General features: G+C 40.5%; 1 protein-coding gene across 1 annotated transcript; it reads right to left on the bottom strand.

The window, feature by feature from the left end:
• etnk2 (ethanolamine kinase 2) lies at nucleotides 1-22,744 on the bottom strand. Its single transcript, XM_004069043.5, has 9 exons — nucleotides 22,275-22,744; nucleotides 11,073-11,210; nucleotides 10,861-10,982; nucleotides 7,464-7,604; nucleotides 5,280-5,422; nucleotides 3,928-4,011; nucleotides 3,684-3,844; nucleotides 3,538-3,611; nucleotides 1-2,492 (listed from the first exon to the last, which is right to left on the bottom strand). Exons 1-9 carry the CDS (start codon nucleotides 22,419-22,421, stop codon nucleotides 2,420-2,422), a joined length of 1,083 nt encoding a protein of 360 aa, XP_004069091.1. The 5' UTR covers nucleotides 22,422-22,744; the 3' UTR covers nucleotides 1-2,419.

Below are 22,744 nucleotides of genomic sequence, written 5' to 3' on the forward strand. Positions count from 1 at the left end.
TTAAAATCATTTCTTTCTCTTTATTGGAAATATTTACCGACAAATGTTAAATAACTCTCCTTTCCACTGCTACAGGTGTTACAGATCACTGTACAGTCAGCTTTTCACAGTTTTTCTTACAGTATTTACATCCTCCATCCCCTTTGAGCCGAAGAGTCACATCTGCTGACACGGCATCTTTCAACTCAGCGGCTAACAGTTCAAGTCAAAAAGCATTTACAGAAATTAAATATAAGCTTACAAAGAAAAAAAAACTGTTCTCAACAAGGTTTTATAATTACATTAATACATTCACACTCTCACTCACTCAATCACACACAAAAGAGTTAAATATCAAATGAACTGCAACGCAATCTCTGAAGCAAACTATTTTAGAAAATAAAAGTGGATATGTGACATTAAGAATCAATAAATTATCTGCTTTGAATCCCAGAGTGGTTGGATCTTCTCACAGCCTGCGTGCAGCAGCCCACACATAAAAAAAAAACTACACAAATAACGAACATTTTCAAGAAATATGCTGCTTTATCTTGCCAGAAACGTCTTATTTTGAAAATTCCAGGAGTTTTTATCAAAACTGTTTCGGTGTTTCTTCTGAATTTAATATTTTCTGAACTTTAGAATGAATTCTTATCACAAACGTCTACTGCTGGACTCCAGCTCAGAAAGAATTCGAGTGTCTGCTTTGCTGTGGGTTCAGTCTCATCTCTTCCAGCCCTAAAAAGTCCAATTTCATCCCATCATTATTCTTTTCAAGCTCAAACTCTGTTTATTATTTCCTTCTGAATCTACATTAAAGCAGCCAACAGCAATGCCGTGTCCCGTCATCTTTGCTAAAATCTTTTGGAGATTTTTGCATTTGGGGAATAAAAAAAAAGTGTTTTTCCTTTAAAAAAGTTGTTCAATTCATGTATTTTTATTTTTGGAAAGCTGTCTGAGGAGTGTGCACGAGCATCTCCTCTCAGTGCAACTTTCCCAATGATTTAACTGGGAAGTCTGCAGAATTTTCAGTATATTTCCCAATTTAGTTCCAGAGTGGAGTCAAACCGATGTGTTTCAGACATGTGGACGCAAAGTGTTTTATTTTGTGAACCTTCAAGTATGGAGCCCTGGACATGACATTAAAAAAAAAACCATTTGAATTAGCATTTTGTGGAAACAAGCATTTTCTAGGCACAAATTAGCATTTTATGTCCAGAATTTTGTATTTCTTTTCCACAAATGAGCATTTTGTGCACACAAAGAAATATTCTGTGGCCACAAATAAGAAGTAATTGAAGATTCTAAAATACTATTTCTGGTATTTACTTAGCATTTAATAAAACGCTAACTTATGTGCACAAAATACTAATTTGTGGCCACAAATACCTAATTTGAGGAATTAATCTATAATTTTTTGAATGTCAGGCAGTGTTTCTAGGGAGTGCAAGTTCAGTCCGGGTCTGGACTTGTCACATTTATCATTTTCTCTGTCTCCATTGCCCCTTTTTGGCTTCAAAGTGCTTTTCTTGCTCCCCAAACAGGAGCTTTCATGACCGTGGAAATCCTCAAACCTCCACACGAACATCTCCCACGATGGTTGTGTTTTCTGCGCCAACACTGTGGGACAACGATAAAAGCCCCGCCCACTTTTAACGACGCCGACTTCAGACGAACCGGGAGATAAGAAAGCTGTTGATAAGCATCAGCTATGAGTGTTTTATGGCTCAAAGAGGGGATGGAGGCATAAATAATACAAAAGAAGACAATAAAAGGCTGCCTTAAGAACATTCTTCTATTTTTAAAAAAGTTTAAGCTTGAAACTAAGTGAGGTCAGTCATTTTTCTGGAAATGCTGATGCCGGACCTCCTGCTTTCTCCCCATCTCAAGCTATGATTTGCTCCAAAAAGCAAGGAGGCTTCGGGAAAAACTAAAGAAATGTCGGACATTAAAGCTTCTCCATCTGTCCCACAGATGGAGAAGCTTTAATGTCCAGGATGGAGAAGAAGAGGAGGTGAAGTGAGGTCACGATTTTCCAAGAGCCTCCAAAATGTTAATGGAAACTTAACAGAGCGAAGCGCTGTAACCGTAAAAGTCAGGAGGGTGGAAAAGCAGCCGTCTGTCGCCTCTACGGCGAGCAGGACACGCAAACTTCAATCAGTGATGCAGATCAGTCGGGCTCGCAGAAAAACGGAAGAAAAAGAGCAGCGACCTTTCAGCTGATAGAGGGAGGAACTTTCTCCCTCATGACTGAAAAACCGGCTCTTCTCCACATAAACTGAAAAGGCTGCAGAGGTCGGGCTGGCTGGAGGAATGAAGGAGGAAGGAAAGAAGGTGCCAGGCACACCAAGCCGTGGTCCATGAACGGACAGAGGAGTCCGTCCCGCAGGAGGCTCCAGGGTTTCCTGCTGCAGCCGCTCTGAGGCCCCCCCGGCTCCGATCACTCTGGAATCTGCAGCGCCATCAGCTCAGGTTTGGTCTTGAAGTACTGGTCAAAGCGCAGCACAGCGTACCTGCCAGACAAACGGAGACGCTCTTTACAGTCCCATTCCAGTCATCTTTTGATGCATTTTCATTATGATGATACTGGTTTTAGCCTGAACCAGAAAACCTGGGTAGTTTTCTGGGACATAGTTTCTGCAGAGCGGCAGACGTTCATTAGTAAATCCCCTCTGAGTTGTGGGCAGGACTGTTGGCAGGAGTGAGTCCATCTCCACTTTCTGTCACTGATTGGTTTACGCAATTCTCCAGCTAGCTTACAGCCCCTCACACCACAAAAACGGTGAAAAATATAAAAACTTTCCAGCTGTACAGTTTTGAGCCAGAAAACGGCTCAGACGAGGAAAACGAAGACGTGCAGTAAAGACTAAGAGCTTGGACAAACTTTTTTCATTCAAATGAATGAGAAGGGCTGTACTGTACATGAATCTAGTTGTCTGGTAGTGGATGCATCGATTTTAATAAAGAAATACGAAGAAATGCAATGTCATGCTGAATTTTCTTTATATTTGTTCTTCCTCACCAGGAAACGTGTTCCAAAGCCATTTTCAGTCAGAGAGGATTTTTAAAGCCTTTCTGAGTTGGTTTAGGGTCAGAACACAGCCACACACTGCCTGTCCCATAAAAATGTTCCTTACAACTTCAGAAGGAAAATTAATGAGCTCCCAACTGTATAAATATGCACAAAAATACATTTTCCTTGAATGGTTGTTAAGCTGATTTGAGTGTGAAGTTCTCTTCCTGAGAACCATGAACTTCTTGTCCTCTGTAGTCTCCATTTTGTTCCACCTATCCCACCCTAACATACAGATATCAATGGAAAGGCCATGAGGTCCTATTTCAGCACATCAGGACTTAATTAAGTACTTTAAACGGGTCAAATGACTCAATCCAAAAACAAATGTCTCAAACTTCCTTCTTCATATCACGACGTACAAAGCTTACAATCTGACCGTTTTCTGAAAGCGTAGTGACTTAACGACCAGCTGGTGAAAATAAAATCTACTGAAACGAGCCGGTAGGGCGCTTGACCCGCACAAGCCGGCCGGTGACACTTACCCGAGAAAGTCAAAGTCGATGGAGGAGTATTTGGCTTGGATCAGAGCCCAGAACCCCCAGAAGAAGTGAGAGGCCTTGAGACAGATAGAAGAGACAAGTTGGACGCTGAAGACATGAATGCCTAACAGGAAGCGCGTGTCCCTCACCAGAGCAAACTTGTTGACCTGAACGTAGAGCGTCTCCAGCTCTCGGGGGCTGACCTCCTCGCTTTTCTTGGTGAACAGCTTGTACGCCATCAGGTACTCCTTCAGCCAAACCATCTGCATCTCCCGACTCGGGTAGAGTCCGTAGTCCAGCTCCGCCATGCCTGATCACACAGGAAACAAACCCCGCCGCTGAGATACGACCTCGGGGCTCTGTTGGACAGAACCTCCCAGAGCATCCACAAACCTGCAAATTCGTTGAAGTGGTTTCCAATGTCGAAGGCCTGGTAGTTGTAGCTGGAATACTCATAGTCTATGAAGCGCACGTGACCTAGAAGACACCAGGAGGGAGCAGGTTTTTGTCAGGTTTGACTTCAACACTATTCATTCATTTATACCCAGAATTCTTTGCACAGGTAAGCAGTAATACTGGTTGCTAAAGAAACCAAAAAAAAACCTCTTTAAAAAGGTAGAGACAAGATGATCAAATCCATCAACCCCAAACGAGAAGAAAACTGAAGCGTCGCTATGAACTCCTGCCTTTGTGGAAGCTGCTGGAAGCAGGTAAACCATCCAAAGGACTCGAGCACAAGTAGCATTACTTCAATAACTTTTATTTAAGTGAAAAAATGCCATTTCAACCCCCTCCCTCGTCTCAACAGGCCTGATGCTCTTTGCAGCCCCCTCATGAGATCAGCGCCGTTGTCCAGATCACACAAGGCGACGTTTGGGTTTTGTTCCAGTTCGGATTCAACCGGGTTTCGCTTCAATAAATGGTGCAAACATTTAAAAACAAAAAGTTGTAAGGTAGATTTGATGTAACTAAGTAAGTAGATTATCGTCCTAAATCTACTAAAGTTAATGTAAAAAGTGCAGAAAAACAACTTGGAGGAGAACATTTTTCTGTGAAGCGGCTATAGGAATTGTAACGAGTTACAATTCATTTGCAATAAAGCTGTACTGTTCTGTCATTTCTGGACTGTGTACGTCTGAAACTTTATTTAATTGTTCGGTCCAAGGCGCCGGTGGAAGAACAGCTTGCGTCCACGTCAGGTGGGATCATGAACACGCGTTTCCTTTCTTTCCAAGAAGTTCTGTAGTTACTGTGAAGGGCTTGGTTTTTTCCATTCAGCACTTTTCTCTGTGCTCCTCCAAAGAACAACAAGGCTTAACGGCCACAGGGAGGTGGTGAGTTTGTTTCTACCTGGGACACAGTGGCCTCGCTCCTCTGTGTTTTCGTCCCAACAGAAGATAAGACAGAGGGGACTTTTAGCTGGAATACGGTTCAGCTTCACAGCAAAAAACAAACAAACAAGAAAACTCTTGAGTCGCTGATTCTCACATGAGAGGAGGTTCAGAGTTGGTGGATTTAGTTTTTGGAAAAACGTCCAAATAACAGAAAGTTATTTGGTTATGGAAAGAAATTATTGTTTTTGATCCATTCCATCTCCGTTTGTAGGTGTAACTTTAATTCATAACATTTGTTTTTTTTTTCATTTAATGTGTCATATAATGTGATTCTGAGACAGAAAACTGCTTTAAAAAAATTCTGCTAAAACCTGAATGTTTTAAATAACAATGGGACTCAAATGACAACACCTTCTTTGCTGTTGTAGATGATGTTCTTGCAGAGCAGGTCGTTGTGGCACAGCACCACAGGCGATCCCAGCGTGGACAGATGCTCCTTCATCCACACCATCTCCTCCTCCAGCACCGCCTTGCTGGGAACCCGCTGCTGGATTCTGGGAAGAGAGCGGCATTAGGGAAAGGTCCGTTTTTTTCCCACTCCCACGGCCTGCTGTGAAGGCGGCGCCAGGTGTCTGCGAGGCAGCCTGACTCTGTTTCTGCCGTGAGGGGAACAAGACAAAACCTTAACGCCTTTCAGACGTTAGACAGTGCCGAAGAGTCTTTACAGTCAGTTTGGACGGGAGTATTGTCTGCTTCTGCATACGAAGCAAAGGTGGACATGTATCTGCATCTGCTGTGATAGCACCAAGCCACAGAAGACAGTTACACAGTTTCTACAAACACTAGGTCCTACCTGCGGTCAGCTCAGATCACTTTTCTCCCCTCCTTGGTAACGCAAACACCTGATAGCTCAGCGAGTGGCTGTGGCACCGCGGCGGGCGGCTATTAAGGTTACAGTTATGTAACAGGAGGGGAAAAGGTTTCAGAGGTCTCTCCGGCTGTACGAGTTTCAGGAAATGTTCCAGACGAAGAAAAAAAACGTCTACACACTTGAAGCTGAAGCCAGCAGGTCGCAGGTGTTTGGTGGGGTTCTCGTGGGGTTGTGAGGTGCTGCTCACGTTCCCGTGAAACCCACAGTTTGGCGTGTCTGTCCAACACAAATATGCATCAACTCATCACCACGGCGAAGACTTCACCTCTGTGTTCTCCCAGCAGAGAGGAACCAACAACGGTTTCGTTTTCAGAATAAGTTCATTTTAAAATGTTCTTGGATATCACCTTCTAAACAAGTGTGTCATTATCAATCTGGGGAACATAGAACCATCTTAAATGAAGACCTTCACCCAACAAAGATCCTACATTGAAATTGACATTGCGATTGAACACAGGAGGGCTTCCAACTTTTAGGAATCTTTATGTTCATCGAGACTCAAACACTTTTATGTGGAAAAATCTTTCAGGATTTTAACACTCCAGCAGCCTCCTTCACTTGTCCTCAGCCTTCAAACTATTTTAATGGCTTTTTATTTATTAACCAGGTAAACGCAGCAGTTAAATCAACTCAAGGGTAATCATTTAAAAGCATTCACTTTTTACAGCTTTATGATTTCACTCCAACCCATTCGTTTTGGTATTTGGAGATTTCTTTTTATTTTTTTTCCTTTTTCAGCATTGTGCATTTTGTAGGTGACTACTTTGAGACATCTGCTGTAGTTCTTGGGCATCCTTTAGCATCTTGAGCTTGCACCCAAAAGTCAAAAAGTCTTTTCTGATCTTTCTCATTTTCTTATTTCTTTTTGTCTTTTGTCTCAGTTTCTTTACAAAAGCCCCTAAAAGCTAAAAGTTTCTGCAGGTCGATTCATACATCAATTCTGCCGACAGAAAAAAAATATCGCTGAAACGAGTATCTGGATACTCGGGTATTCACGATCTGTTCCAGAAAAATGAGCACAAACATTTGCGACGTCCGAGATCACAAATTTACATTTTTTATAAATACAGTATGGTGAAAGAGAAAATACTCTTAAGGCAATGTAATCATGGCTCTAAAATTACAAATTATTATTGGATTTTATGGTAAAGTAAACTAGCTACATACTAGTGTCACAGGAAGGGAGTACATCTTCAAAGTATCAGTGATTACTCCTTTACAAAGTAAAGCTTTCAAGTGTTTTTCATAGACTGAAAAATGAGACTTGAGTTTAATTGAATGGCATAAGTTCTGAAAACATGGTTTTGTTTGAAATATAGAGGAACATTTGAATGAAAAGATATAATAAATGTAAAATGAAGAATATTACAAAAATATTATTATCAGCTATTTGACGTGATGACTGCCTGCTAGCATAGTGCTAACAGCAGAAATTGCACCGACCCTAAAATGGTTGGAATGTGATAACCGTCTGTTAAAAAACTGAATCCACTCAGTGGGGCGTCAACCAACTGACCCCAACCAAAACTTCCAACCATCCGGCGCTCTCAGATGACACATGGTGGTTTTTTTAGAGCAGCTTCCATCTCCTGGACTGATCATGCAGGCAAATCAGGTGGCTGCTTTTGAATGTTTATCGCGACGTGCGACCAGCGGGATCTCACCTGGAGTTGGAGGCCTGCTCGGTGAACTCTGTGGCCAAAAGGGAGAAGTACTTCCTCATGGTCATCCAAAGGCTGGGTTTGGGAATGCAGCCGTTGTGGGCGTGGATGGCATGGATACGAGCCATTTCCCGAGCTATTAGTCTGAAAGGACCAAGAAGTACAAGGGGGTGAGCGGACTTCTGCCGTTTGCTCCTGATTCCCAACAACCTGAATAAAGAAATACTCAGAAATGCTATTTTAAGCTGAATTTTCTTTATACATGTCCTCCATCATCAGAATAATGACACAAGAACATGTTGAAAATACCCAAACTGGATTTTTTTTTAAAATTCGGAGTGGGTCTTAAAGTTAACGTAAAAAAAGTGAAGTAGGTTAATTGTTTTGTTTTTTTCCAGGAAGAGGCAGCACATTACATCCATCTTAAAATCTCTGCACTGGCTCCCCTGTCAGCTTCAGGATTGATTTTAAGATTCTTTTAATAATTTCTAAGTGTGTTCATGGTCTTGGTCCTTCTTTTATTTCAGACTTGCCTTTAGCTTATGTAAATGCCTTAGACCAGGAGTGCTCACATTTTTTTGGCATGTGAGCTACTTTAGAGTCTACAATGTCTTGAAAATCTACCTGTCTGCGTGTGTATATATACACTGACCAAAAATATAAACACAACACTTTTGTTATTGCTCCCATTTTTTATGGTATGAACTCAAAGATGTGAAACATTTTCCACATAGACAAAACAACCAGTTCTGTGAAATATTGTTCACCAATCTGTCTAAATCTGTGATAGTGAGCACTTTTCCTTTGCCAAAACAATCCATCCCACCTCGCAGGTGTGCCATATCAAGATGCTGATTAGACAGCATGGTTATTGCACAGGTGTGCCTTAGACTGGCCACAAGAAAAGGCCACTCTGAAATCTTCAGTTTTGTTTTATTGAGGGGGTCAGGGTACCAGTCAGTATCTGGTGTGACCACCATTTGCCTCATGAAGTGCGACACATCTCCTTTGATTATAGTTGATCAGGTTGTCTATTGTGACCTGTGGAATGTTGGTCCACTCTTCTTCAATGGCTGTGCGAAATTGCTTGATATTGTCAGGAACTGGAACACGCTGTCGTATACGCCGATCCAGAGCATCCCAAACATGCTCAATGGGTGACATGTCCGGTGAGTATGCTGGCCATGCAAGAACTGGGATGTTTTCAGCTTCCAAGAATTGTGTACAGATCCTTGCAACATGGGGCCGTGCATTATTATGCTGCAACATGAGGTGATGTTGTTGGATGTACGGCACAACAATGGGCCCCAGGATCTCGTCACGGTATCTCTATGCATTCAAAATGCCAACAATGAAATGCACCTGTGTTCTTCGCCCATAACACATGCCTGCCCATACCATAACCCCACCACCACCGTGGGCTACTCGATCCACAACATTGACATCAGAAAACCGCTCACCCACACGACGCCACACACGCTGTCTGCCATCTGCCCTGAACAGTGTAAACCGGGATTCATCCGTGAAGAGAACACCTCTCCAACATGCCAGACGCCATCGCATGTGAGCATTTGCCCACTCAAGTCGGTTATGACGACGAACTGGAGTGAGGTCGAAACCTCGATGAGGACCACAAGCATGCAGATGAGCTTCCCTGAGACGGCTTCTGACAGTTTGTGCAGAAATTCTGTGGTCATGCAAACCGATTGTTTCAGCAGCTGTCCAAGTGGCTGGTCTCAGACGATCTTGGAGGTGGACATGCTGGATGTGGAGGTCTTGGGCTGGTGTGGTTACACGTGGTCTGTGGTTGTGAGGCCGGTTGGATGTGCTGCCAAATTCTCGGAAACGCCTTTGGAGACGGCTTATGGTGGAGAAATGGACATTTAATTCCCTAGGAACAGTTATGGTGGACATTCCTGCTATCAGCATGCCAATTGTACGCTCCCTCAAAACTTGTGTCATCTGTGGCATTGTGCTGTGTGATCCAACTGAAGATTTCAGAGTGGCCTTTTCTTGTGGCCAGTCTAAGGCACACCTGTGCCATAATCATGCTGTCTAATCAGCATCTTGATATGGCACACCTGCGAGGTGGGATGGATTGTCTTGGCAAAGGAGAAGCGCTCACTATCACAGATTTAGACAGATTTGTGAACAATATTTCAGAGAACTGGTTATTTTGTGTATGTGGAAAATGTTTCACATCTTTGAGTTCTTACCATAAAAAATGGGAGCAATAACAAAAGTGTTGCGTTTATATTTTTGGTCAGTGTATTTATATATATATACTATTAGTAAGTAGTATTTTCCTATTTTCTAACATTTGCTATTAGTAAATGTTTGTTTATGAGTTACATGTTTATTTGTACATTGTTGTTTATGTACTGATGATTAAAACCTACACAATAAGAGTACACAAAGACACATTTGTATTAACAGATGAGGCATTTTATTACAAAGACAGAAAGCAACGACTGTCGTATGTGATGCTCTGTTGTATATCGTGCAATGCGGGGAGCGTGGCATTTCAAAGGCGCCGATGGCTGCGTACGAAGCGCGTTCCACAGAAAAAAAAACGCTTCCTTAATGAGCTCGTATTTATCGGGCGAGAACTGCAGAGGCGATAGCAGGAGGAGACACGCGGGGCGGCTTCAATAAACACTCCGGTTGTCCGGAGTGGTCTTCTGCCGGGGACTTGACTTGCCGCGGGACAGAAAGAGAGTTTACGACAGACAGAATTTGCACTAAGTGAATTTAAACACGCATGTGCAGTGACATATGTTTCAGAGGATGTCCTATTGGCTGTTCTGCATGTCAATTATGTCCCGTACTTCTCAGTGAGGATTTTGATTGGCTTGTGGATTTTTTAGAAGTACTTTTTTTTTTTTGTTATTTATCTTTGCTGACATGCGATCTACCCTCATCTTCTTGAAGAACGACCGGTCGATCGCAATCGACGTAATGAGCACCCCTGCCTAAGACCGTCCTGCTGAAGGTCCCAGGGTCAGGACAAAAAACGACGGGCCTCGTCTGTATAACACTACGGAAGCTCTGGGGAGCCAAAAATGCGCCATTACACAAAAACTCGATTTAGGTTTTTTTTGCTTTTAATCGCCCGTAGCAAAAACGTTCAAATAAATTCATTCAATCGTTTTTTCGCCCAGGCATACCTTTCAAGTTCTTTCTTCTTTAGTTTTTTTTTTTAGTCATTTCTCTTTTACTTGTGCTTGTTTTTGTGTATTTTATTATGAGGGGCTTTTTTAAGTATTTTATTGCACGAGTTGGGATTGGTGTTTTTGCGTTCTTGGTTGTTTTTATGTACAGCACCTTGAGCCGTTTTTTTTACATGGTAGAAAAACATGGTAGAAAGGTAGAAATAAAATCAATTAGAATTTGCTCTGACCTGAGTAAGGTTGGATCCCGGACGTCCTGCGGGCCCAGAGCGTCTCCCTGCATGAACTCATAGCAGATGCCGTTTTGAAAGCTGCAGTAGAGGCGGGGCGCGCAGTGGTTAGCATGCAGCACCTGCAGAGAGGTGGGGGGGGCTGGGGGTTTTACACCTTGGAGAGGCGATTGATTAATGCAGACAAAGCTCCACGGCAGATCTCCACTCACCTGAAAGCTTTTGAGCTCATTATCTCTGTCCACAATCAGCTCCGTCTTGTTTCCGTACACCCGGACCAGGACCACGTCCTCCGGACTCTCATCCACGTAGCAGCCAACCAGCTTGTTGGTGGTTCCATCGGTGAAGAACTTCAGAGAAGAAATAAACGTTTCTTTTCTTTTCCACTGTTTTCGTTTCAAACCCAAACACCACCAGTAGAGATTCACACTGCTGTGCTCCTCTCATTGACAACCGTCCCAACGTTTAAAACAGGGGTTCTCAAAGTGCGGCCCGGGGCCAATGGCGGCACGCGGGAAGATTTTTTGTGGCCCTCAATAAAAGAGAGCCAGAGCAGGTTCCTTTGGGGAAAAATGTTGTGTTGGCGAGGAGAAAAGGCGCTTTCAAATGCTTACTTTGTCCTTTCATGGGCTGATCAAAGTCCTGTGCCTAATTTGCAAGCAGGTAATGCAATGATTAAAGAATTCAATATAAATCTTCACAAATCATAAAAATTATAACAAATTTATTGAAACAATAAGCTCCAACAATTACAACAAAGCTATGCTGCACAGCAGATGTTTACAAAAGTGGCTAAATCCAGTGAAGCTGTGACAGAAGCTAGCTATGTTTTGGCTTTGGAAAAGGCCCGGCTTAGCAAGCCCTTCAGTGACGGGGAGTTTGTAAAAACAATGTATGCTGAAAGTAGCTGACATTGTTTGTCCAGAGCAAAAGAAAGTCTGTCAAATGATACAATTACTAGACGAGTAGAAGATCAAGGCACCAACCTCCGGGAAAACATCTGGATGGCCTGGTTAACTGTAAAAATGACACTTGGTCATTTAAGTTTTTAAAAACAACATTTTTCTGTTTATCCATTTTTTTCACCAAAATTGGCCCCCAGTCTTATGTCGAGTTCCTAATTCGGCCCTCTGCTACAAAAACTTTGCGAACCTGGTCTAAACAGACTTCAATGTATCCGTTGTGGGTACCGGATGTTCTCGGGTTGCCGGATGTTCTCGGGGTCCTTCGACCAATGATGACGTCACACTATTTGATTGGCTGTAAGTTGCCACGACCAATGAGTTAACGTCGCTAAGTTTTTTTAAAAACTTTATTGACAATTGCGGTATCATACATTAATAATGACATTTACGTTAACAACGAACAATAACGATGTAATCAATATTGCCTCGAAGATCAGTCACCATTGCCAAATATAAAATATTGACATAGAAAATAAAGAATAGAGGGGAAAAAAAGAAACAATGAACATAACACACAAATGAATAAAAACATAAGTAAAATAAAATAAAGGAACATAGAAATAAATCTAAGTAGTCTAATACTAGTTAAGTTAGGGGTACTCGTGAAGTTTGTATTTCTGAACAAAACTAAGCAATTTCAAGCCATTCTTCTTTTTCATATAATGAAGTGATTGAAAGCAAAAACAGAGCTCTTTATTAAATGTTATAAAAGTGATTTGGGCTTCAAAACTTGACCTCACCAAGATGGCGGTGCTCTCCTCCCATGAGGAACCACGTGATGTCTCCTCTAGTGATATAACTCATTTGAAGGACCCTGAAGGACCCCGAGAACATCCGGCAACCCGAGAACATCCGGTACCTACACCGTCCTAAAAGTGGATTACCCACATGTGCCTGAATTTATTTTCAACTATACTGTTTTTTACCTCATAAAATTGTTGGGTTTTCAGTTTTATTGTGACAAAAGATAAAAAGGTAAATACGCTTAAAGAGTAAGAATATTATTCTCTTCATTCTTAATAATGAGCTGATACTTTGATCAAAAATAGTTGTACCATCACCCTGCTCCACTGACTATCATATATAAAGACAAAAATATAAAAACATATTTAAAACTTTTGTAAATGTTTGTCATTATATAAGCTTTGTATATTTCTACATGAAAAAAATTTTATTTTGATATTAAGAAAAGGGAGGATTTTTTTTTAGGTGTTACATTGTGAAAGGGTGTGTTTTACTTTGAAAAGTACAGAGAAAAATGTACACCGCAAGGTGCAAAGCTAAAGTTTAAAGGCAATCAGTCAAAACTGAGGAGGTAAAAATAAAAAAGCTGATTTGGTTTAACAAGACGTTTTGGTCCATCCTGTTAGGCTTCTACGTCTCTGAATGATTCTCCTGGACTAAAACACTTGGGACCAACAATGAGGACTCAGTTTTCTTTGGCTGCCTGCTACACCAATGACTGAATCTAGTCAGCAGTTTAATATCATTGGCATTTTGAGAAGTAAGTTATAGGTTTAAGAAAAAGATAAGAAAATGTATGATACCCTCCATTAATGCTTTGTTATAACAGATAACAGAACAAACCAAACATCCAGCGTGTTCATTTTACAACAAATGTGACACCTCCCCCCTCGCTTTCCAACCAGGAAGTACCTGCTGGTTCCAAGAAACCAAATTCCCATAAACCTCTATTGAGACATAAACAGCAATTACTCCGTCATTCCTTTTGTCAGAATAACTATTCTTGCTATTATTAAACATTTGCTCAACCAAATTTTTATTTTATTTTATAGTTTTACTGTGCTACAAGTGATTCAAGTTATAAACTGGCCAATCAGAGGCCTGAATAGCAGTATGAGGTCTTAAGTTGACAATCAACAGATTCTTCTGAACACGCTTTGGGTGGTAGGGGTGTGGCCTTTCAACAAGCTGACTAATTGGTGAGAGCAGTTGTCATAAAAATGTTTACTCGACCAACTAGGACTAATCGCGAAAAAAATGGTGATTAAATTGACTTTAGTTTGTGGGAGCCATTATCATTGGGTGATGTCACATTCAGGCCCCTAATGGTTTGGACAGAGCCTTGACTGTACCGTTATCTCTGCCTTGTGGAGCCCCTTTTTACTCTAAAAGCCATCCTGCTTTTTAAACTCCATCCTATCTAACTGATTTTTCCAAACCTCACTTTAGAGCTGTAAATACGTGGATGTAACTGAAACTTCCACAACCAAGACTCGAGGAAACTGTGCGTGTGAGCATTTCCCATCTGTTCCAGAATAACCCAGAATTTTGATCATCCGTCTCAAACCATTTCCGTTTGCACTTTACTACAGTTTTCCCCCAAAAAATGTTTTCGATGAGGGGAACAAAAAGCTTTTCGATGTGACAGCAGAGCACACAGATGCCGCAAACATAGCGACAACACAAAAACACTGTCTGCCAGACGCTCACTCGCACATTTCTGGCATTCCACCCGCGACTCCCCACAAAGATGGGCATGCGGGGCTTCCCTGCTATAGGCGCACGCACAAACAGACGCACGTGCGCCTTCCCCATCGCCGCACAATGAAGCACTAAATATGTTAAGCTACACAGCGATCAGCTAAAACTCGGACAGAGGAAATCCAATAGAAACACGTCAATCACATGAGACAAGGACATACAGTATGAATTCTTTTCATACAGAGATTTCTATTTTAAAGTGTTTTGGACGTTTCTGTAGAAGAGAAAGAAATAAAAAAAATAAGAAAAGTAACATTTTAAAAAGCGTAACAAACATTTACATTTTGTTCTCTAGCAATCCAGCACTTCAATTACACAACTGAAGTTGATCACTTTCAACTACTAATGTTACTAAAGCTAAAATAATCTACAGAAGCCACGCCCCCTTTGGTATGCTAACAAAAATCAAATTTTGCTTTGAAAGTGTTTACCCCTTTGAGCAACCAATAATGTCACAATATGGTTTCAATTAAAGGCTTAAATATTAATTAACAAATTACCTTACTGTCAATGTCATGTTAATATTAATGTCACTTAATGTCATTAATGCCCAGCTGTTGGACAGGACAAGTTAAAAAAAAAAAAAAAAAAAAAAATATATTAATGTCACCAACGGTCTAATACAATTTTAGCATCACGTTTTTCAGAATGCTAGCTGTGCCCCAATGGGCGACCCACTTTTAGTTGCTGGGTCACAGGTTTGGTTTCCGCCATGTGGGTCAAGATGTTCTTGGGGCCACGCCCCTTCCAACACCAAGACAGCTCTGCCACTAATATTCGAAATTGTGTCATTTTTAAAGCACTCTGATCCTTAAGAAATGGAAATACACAAGCAGACGGCATTAACCAGCTTTCTTCTATTTGCTTTGGATTTTACATTTTTAACCCAAACTATATTAAAATGAACGAACGTTTGCTTTCTAGACATTTTAGCCCCGCCTATCACCAATTTCCGACAAGAAACGAAGGAATTAACTGAACAAAAGCTCTACAGAACTATTGGGATCCTGCATCCCGGCGAGGAAGACCGCACTGCCACAGCGATTATTGGTTCCCGCCAAACACGAATCATGAAACACCAACTTTAAGAATAGAAAAGACACACAAACATTACTGGACGCCATAGGGTGAGATAAATAACAGACGAGACTATAGAGTGGGACCATCCACAGCACTGGATTAAAACGCAATCTGTACACATGCCCACGAATATTTTATTAACAGCAATTACGTCTCATTTTCCAAGTAAAGAATAAATGTGAACAAACATTTTACAAAAGTCTGAATTCCTTTTCTACTCACTACTTAGTGCATTATATAATTATTTTGCCAGCTTGCTGGGATGTTCAAAACTCCAATACCAAAATGGACTCCCTTGGAAATTTCCCAGAAGTCTCTGCGTAAAATTCAGTGTGCATTGATGCTCTTTGGATTGGCAAATATAGACCACAATGCACTGCATTCTAACGATTTGACAGTGGAGATAAATGATAAATCATCCAAGTTTTTATCATCATTCATAAATACTGTTTGTAAAATGTTCGTATTTATGAGGTTTTTATTTCAGAAAAAGGGTGACATGATACTTGGTGTTTAAAAAAATAGAAAATTTGAGAGCATGTGTCTAAATAACATTAAAACCGAAGGTACTGGATAGTCCCACACTATACAGAAATCTTTTTTTATGTAAATACACATTAATCAAATTCACCTGATTTAATAGTACATTTATTTAATTTAAAGTAAGTCTGTTTTTTGAGACTTTCTGAAATACCCTCTTTATATGTCTATCCGAGTCCTCCGATTTTAAATAATAAAGATATATTATGGTTTTCTTCTTATTTGGTCTATTTTGTTGTCTATTTTCCTGGCAGGAAGCGCCTGTTTGGGTGGCGATGGTGGAGAGGAGCAGGCCTCTGTGGTCCAAACAAATCCAGGTGAAGGCTATCGGGTTCTCAGCAGCAGGTGTTTCACAGCTCAGACGGTAAACAGCAGCTGTGCTCGCTCCATAACACTGCAGGGTTACTGGAAAAGGCCTTATCTCCTGCTTGAAGGTGCAGATGCTTCGTCCAGACTCTCCCCAACAAGCCTGTTTATTCTAAAATCAATCGGACGTGGATCACAGTGTTGAGTGTTTTATGGACGTGACGTATAAAGAACGGCAAATGATTACATCACCCCCGTTTGTAAAGAGACTTTGCTCGATTCCACGTGGAGGTTTTGAATTATTAATCTATTCTATCAATTGGACATGGTGGTTCCAGATCACGGCACTGAGCAGCCTGCTTGATAATCAGCTGGTCAGGGGTTCAAATCCCAGGCGAGACTGTGACCTGCCCTTAGGTAAGACATTTATGGTCACATAATGCCCCCCCAACCGTAAAAATCCTCCATAAATGATAGTGTCTTACAAATGATACAGTGAGAAACTGTGTAAAGGTTACAGAACATTAAGAAGTGATCAAATATGTATAATCTGAGATTTAAAAATAGAAAACGGATATTTCAGAACAATTATTTTTTTAAAGAAATATTTGGTTTAAGAGTTTTTTTTCTTTATTGTTTCACATCAACATGTCTTTAACACTGAACTACATCATGAAGTAATAAAAAAAAGCATGCAGTGCTAGCCAAAGTGAATAGAAATGATCTTTTAAATGATTGAGTGGTTCTGGAATCTCTCCGTTTCAGGGTTTAACAGCATTTGTCATTTTCTAGCAGTGAATTTGGTGATGCAGCGTTCTCCATGTGCCTTCCTAATGCCCCTGGAGGAGTTCAGCTCAACTTTTCTTTGAATTCAGACACAGAAGGATTTTTCAATGAATACTTTTCAGGAAAATCCTAAATCTGAGTCTGATTCAAGTCCAGACTTTCCCTTAGAACAGTGTTTTTCAACCTTTTCTGAGCCACGGCACACTTTAACCTTTAAAAAAATCCCGCGGCACACGAGCATCCAAAAATTTTAAAAAAAGGATAAACTCATAGTCTGTATTGATCTACAGCCCCTCCCTCCACAGTCTCACATGCATTTTTGAGATAATTGTTGCAGAAAAAGCTGGAAACTGCAGCTGTTTTTTTCTAAAAGATGCAATAAAAGTTAAGTTAGAAGATTTAAAAACAGTTTGAAGTGTGTTCGTTGGTTTCAAGACGTTTAACAACAGATCTCCTTGTGCGCTGTCACTCTCACAACCCAATGCATCATGGGAGATGTAGTGCATAAAACGGCCGGCGGAGATCGCTTGTTGGTGCTTCATTGTTTTGTTCACTTGTTCCACGGTCTGATACCGGACTCTGTGGAAAGCTACACCGCTAAAGACGAACTTTAGCTGGTATTTTTGTTAGAACTGAGCGACTTTACGAGCTAAATCGGGACAAGGAAGTGAAGACTTTAACCACTTCTGATTGGTCAGACTGATGACATGTGATTAAGCTCCCCAAGAATGATTGGTGGAGACAGTTAAAGCGACGGGACTTTTCCAAAATACAGCCGGAGCTGCAGCTGAATCGTGGTAACGTCATTCTTATCAAAATGTCTTTAATAAAATAAAATAAACGCAAAGAAAAAGTATTTTACGATCTTTTATATTCCTAACTCCTCAGTGTTTGGATGAACAGAGAGCTCAGGGCCTGTTTGGATGAACAGAGAGCTGAAATCCTGGAGATGGGAAATGTTGTTAAATCAGTTAATGAGGGCAATTTCCCACGGCACACTTGACCATCTCCCACTGGCACACTGGTTGAAAAACACTGCCTTAGAACACCACAGAACCTTTTCTTTGCTGTAAATAGCTTTGGTTACATGTGCAAAACATCTTTGATCAGCTCAAGAATCCGATTAGAACTGAACTGTGTACATCAGGGGTGGGCAAACCACGGCCCGGGGGCCATATGTGGCCCGTTAAACCATCTAATCTGGACCACCAAACTAGAATCAATTATATTGATAAGTCTTAATGATGATTTATTTTCCGTGTCATTTTAGTGTCTCCCCATAGATGCTGCACTACAGAAACATTGACCATTGTTTAGATGCAGAAAATTAGTCTGCATTCAAATGCCGTTGGAAGATATGTTGTTTTTCTAACGTTCAGGTGTGTTTTTTTCCGAGTCGAACATTCATTTTTCCGATCTTTCCAACACCACATGAAAGCAGCATTTCTCCAAGTTGTTCCCAGAGGGTAATCAACCCATTGGTGGAATTGGCAATAAAATGAGAACAAAACCCAAAAAAAAAAAGAAAGAAAAAAAAGCTCTGCTTTGAAATATATGTATCTAGCAATTGTTATTTCTTCCTCTTATGAGTTGGGTTACCAAAACATTTCATGAATCAGCTCCTGGCCCGGCCCTCCTGTCAAATTTCAAGACCTTTTGTGGCCCACAAGTCAAAAGGTTTGCCCACCCCTGGTGTACAAGGTCCCAGAAATGTGCTTTTATTATTGTCATGATTATTATTAAGTGCCTGTTCGCTCATGAGTCTTCCTGCTCTGCCCAGAGACATGTGTCCTTCTCGTGGAGCAGCCGACCGGTCCTGTTCGCGCTCCAAAGCCTCCTCTGGAGCGCCACACCGTCTACGCATGACATAAAAGACAGAGCAGTAGTGACCCACCATCGGAATAAATTGTTAATATGCACCACGATCGGATCAACAATCGGCATAACCCACCGATCTCGATCGGAAGGAAATCTTGATCCGAATGAGTCTGATTGGGCCAGAGTGTTCCGAACGGCGCATTTACATTTTTGTTCTGTCAGGCATTTATTACAATTACTTCTGTCCATGTAACCGCGGCGAATTATTTCTTAGGAGGTGTGTTTGGGACATTGCTAACACTCGGAGACGGAACCAACGTGCTCTGAGCAAAGGCTCATGCAGTGAAGGAAGGACTTTCACTTTCAAGATGATTGATTTTTGGTTCTGTCATTTATTTGGAGTTCTGCTTCTTTTAGAACCTTCTAGATGAGGCCTGTTCGTGTTTTTAGAGCCATCTCGTAGGTCGGTCTCTGCCGCTGTGTTCTCTATGTGTGGACAGTTGGGATCCAACAATTCATGTTCCGCAAAATTCGGTTCAAACCTCGATTTATGGGTCACGGTTTGTATTGCAAAACAACTATAAAAACTTTTCAAAATAAATATGAAAAATCCTATTTTTTATTTAAAACCTTTCAACTGGCTCATTCTAAGAATATAATAAAACAATAAATCCTTCTTAAACTTAAAATCTGTTCAGTTTTGACTATCTTTTTGCTAAAAATACACAAACGATTCGAACACTTAAACACACAAAAAAATTAAATTGAAAAACTCTTGTAAAAAGTTACTTTTTCTTAAATCTAGAATAAAAATGCTTAAAGATTTGTGACTGATGCATTGTGGGTCTGAACTAAATCGAGATTGAGTTTGTTCTCCTGTTCCACAAAAAGAACTTCCTTCGGAAAAAAACAAGAACTTTCGTTCAGATTATTGACTAATCTTAACATTTGTTAATTTTTTTATTGCATTAATATTTCTATATAATAAAATAAAAGCAAAGACTTGCATCTTAATAATACAGAGACACATCATTATGGGGGGTTTTCTGCTCTCATTTAAAGAGAAAAATGTCATTCTTACATTATTTGTGCCTGCATTTCTTTACCTTTTCAGTCCAGAAACATTTGACGTCCTCAAAGTATTGACTTTCTATATCTGCCTAAAATTTTGATTTTAGGGAATTTATAAAATTGCAATTTTTTTGAGAATGCGTTTATTTGTTGAAGTTAACACATCATCAGAAACTTCTGGTTATTTAAAGCTTTTGCAGACTTATCTGAATCTTTGAGAGAAAAAAAAGACTCCAAATATAAATATAAGTTTACCGAAAGTATGTCTTAAAATAATAAGTCAAGTAAAAAAGATATTTCAGCTGACTGCTCCTTTTCATTCTCTTTTCTCTTTCAGGAATTTTTTTTTTAAATCACATTCATAATGCTTTGCAGGAGATCAAACTGTCCAGTCTCCAGAATTATCTTCAAACATAATTTCTAATCCATTTCCAATTAATCTGCATTAAAGTAATTAATCTGCTTTGATCCGGCCCATTTTTTGTCCACGTCAGCACAGAAACTTTTTCTTTGAGAGTTTTAAACTCTAAGCAGCTGCTTTAATACATTTTAATATTCAAACCGATACCTATGAGGACAAAGGATAGAGCTTTATCTGATGCAGACTCGATTTGCATTCATGCCTGTAGCTCTGAGTGGAGAAACAAGATAGATAAAACAAAGGTTGATGTTATAAGCACAAAAAGTGATGGAAATTCATGTTAGCCAAACGTAAAACGTGCAGCCAAGATGCACACTGCTGCTTTGCCCGCATGCGTTTAAGTGCGTCAAGGGCTGAATTGTGTTGTTGGCCGCACGTATTTAATGTTAAACTTAAAGTTTGAAGTCCGATTGGTTGTCACACTCCTAGCTGCGAGACGTATTCTCCATGTTTAATCCATCCACTGGAGGAGCGGTGAGCAGCAGAAAGAGAACCATTTGGTGGTTTAACCCTAATATTAAACATAACTCTTCCAACCTATGGGTCCCTGCAGCCAAGAAAAAAGGTCAGCACTAGCTATTCATATTTGGAAAATTACGTGCGAATAGACACTTTAAAAACCAAACACTTTTTTTTTTAATGCAGAACATTTTATTTAAAAAACTTTTTTTTTTTTTACTTTTACATTGTTGAATAATCAAGGGAAACCAATAAAACATGAAGGAAGGAGATCCAGCGCTTTACAAAGATTTGATAAGAGGGCAGTGACAGATAATAAAGATGACTCAGTGTCAACATGCTCACTTTTACTGACTAGTTCCTTGATTTAGACAGACATTTAGAAATGCTCTCATGTTTGATGAGATTCTCTATTTTTTAACCTTTGTCATTAACTTATCAGCGATTCAAAAGTTCCAGAAAACTTAATGAGGCAGAAATGTGCAGATTACACCAAAGTTTTTGATATGACAGACAAAAAAAGACATATTATATGAGGACAATTATTTTGAAAAGGTTGAACGAAAAAACAGAATCAGTCTACTTTAAAAGAATAAATATTAAAATAAAAAGCTGCCTAGTTAAATGGCATTTGCCAGATTTTCCTATTGCAAGCCGAAAAGCTCAAAATATTGAGTAAAAATTGAGGATATAGTACGCTAAATTAACTGAAAATATTCAAATTATTTTAAATTAAACGACTTTATACTACTAGGTTCACAATGATAAATTAAATATGAGATAAAAGTCGTTAAATTGTCAGAATTATAAGAAAAAAAAGTCATAAAACCAAGGGGAGAAAAACTGTCTGAACTTCATAAGAAGAAAGTTATTCAATTCATAGAAGAAGAAAAAAAAAATCAACATTTCATGTTGGTTCCATTTTTGTTCGACTTATTTGACGTAAAATGTTGGCATGTTTTATTTTACGACTTTTTTTCTTTTCTTATTGTGGCGATATAACGAAACAGACCAATTTAACAACTTTTTTTTTTCAGCACCAGAGTATATAATGCCTACAATTAGTTAAACAAGCAAAAACAAAGCATGCCAATCAATGCTAAATAATTTTCCTGGCTTGAGTTCATTTTTACAAGCTAATGGTGAAAACGCTGCGGACCTGCTCTACAGTTACAAACAGAACAGTTTGACGTCTTAAGCGTTGTAAAATTTTCCACATTAATATTTTTATCTATGTCCAATAAATGGCTGCGATAAAAACCATAAAAAAGAAGCAGGAATTTCCCGACTCTCTTGAAGTACATGGAGGTCTCAGTGCCTCATTCATTGAGAGGATTTCCTCGGCGCTGAGGCTGATCCCGCGCGCCCTCGTCCCTCCCTCCCTCGCGCCGGTGGTGATGCTACATGGCTGTCAACTTTAGCCTAGCATGTTTTAGCTAGCCCAGCGGCTAGCGTGACGTTACCTTGGTCTTGACGCTGCCGCTGTCCCACGCCGGCCTCAGCTCCTTGATAAGCTTCATCGCCCCCTCCGTCACGTCGTGCTCGTCCACGAAAACCGGGATTTTTCGGATAACCGGGGAACCGACGGGCACATGAATCTGTGTTTCCATTCCGCAGCAAGACGCGCTAATCTCCGACTTCAGCGTTCAAGATTGAAGCATTCAGGAGTTTGTTCCTTCTGACGCTGATTGCGTGTCGGTGAATGTCCGGCTGGTTTATCGTGTAAAAGCGGCGTTAAACTGATGGCAGTGGGAAAGTGCCGGGTGGAGATGCAGCTCGCCGGTTTTCTTCGGGGCTGTCAGCCAACTGAGCCATTTCCTCGTACAAAGCTCCGCCCGCTCGAGATCATCCGATTGTACCACCGATTGAGGATTGGTAACGCCCACTCTGTCCGAATGCGACCGATTGGAACCGAGTTCAGCCGAACTACGTC

Source organism: Oryzias latipes, chromosome 5 (assembly GCF_053564925.1).
Source record: "Oryzias latipes strain Hd-rR chromosome 5, Olatipes_Hd-rR_3.1".
NCBI classification, from domain to species: domain Eukaryota; kingdom Metazoa; phylum Chordata; class Actinopteri; order Beloniformes; family Adrianichthyidae; genus Oryzias; species Oryzias latipes.

Coding starts and splice junctions, on each gene's coding strand:
- etnk2 (XM_004069043.5), bottom strand. CDS start 22,421: ATGGAAACACAGATTCATGTGCCCGTCGGTTCCCCGGTTATCCGAAAA. Junction 11,211..22,274: donor GCGGCAGCGTCAAGACCAAG/GTAACGTCACGC, acceptor TCTTCTCTGAAG/TTCTTCACCGATGGAACCAC. Junction 3,845..3,927: donor CCACTTCAACGAATTTGCAG/GTTTGTGGATGC, acceptor CTGTGTGATCAG/GCATGGCGGAGCTGGACTAC.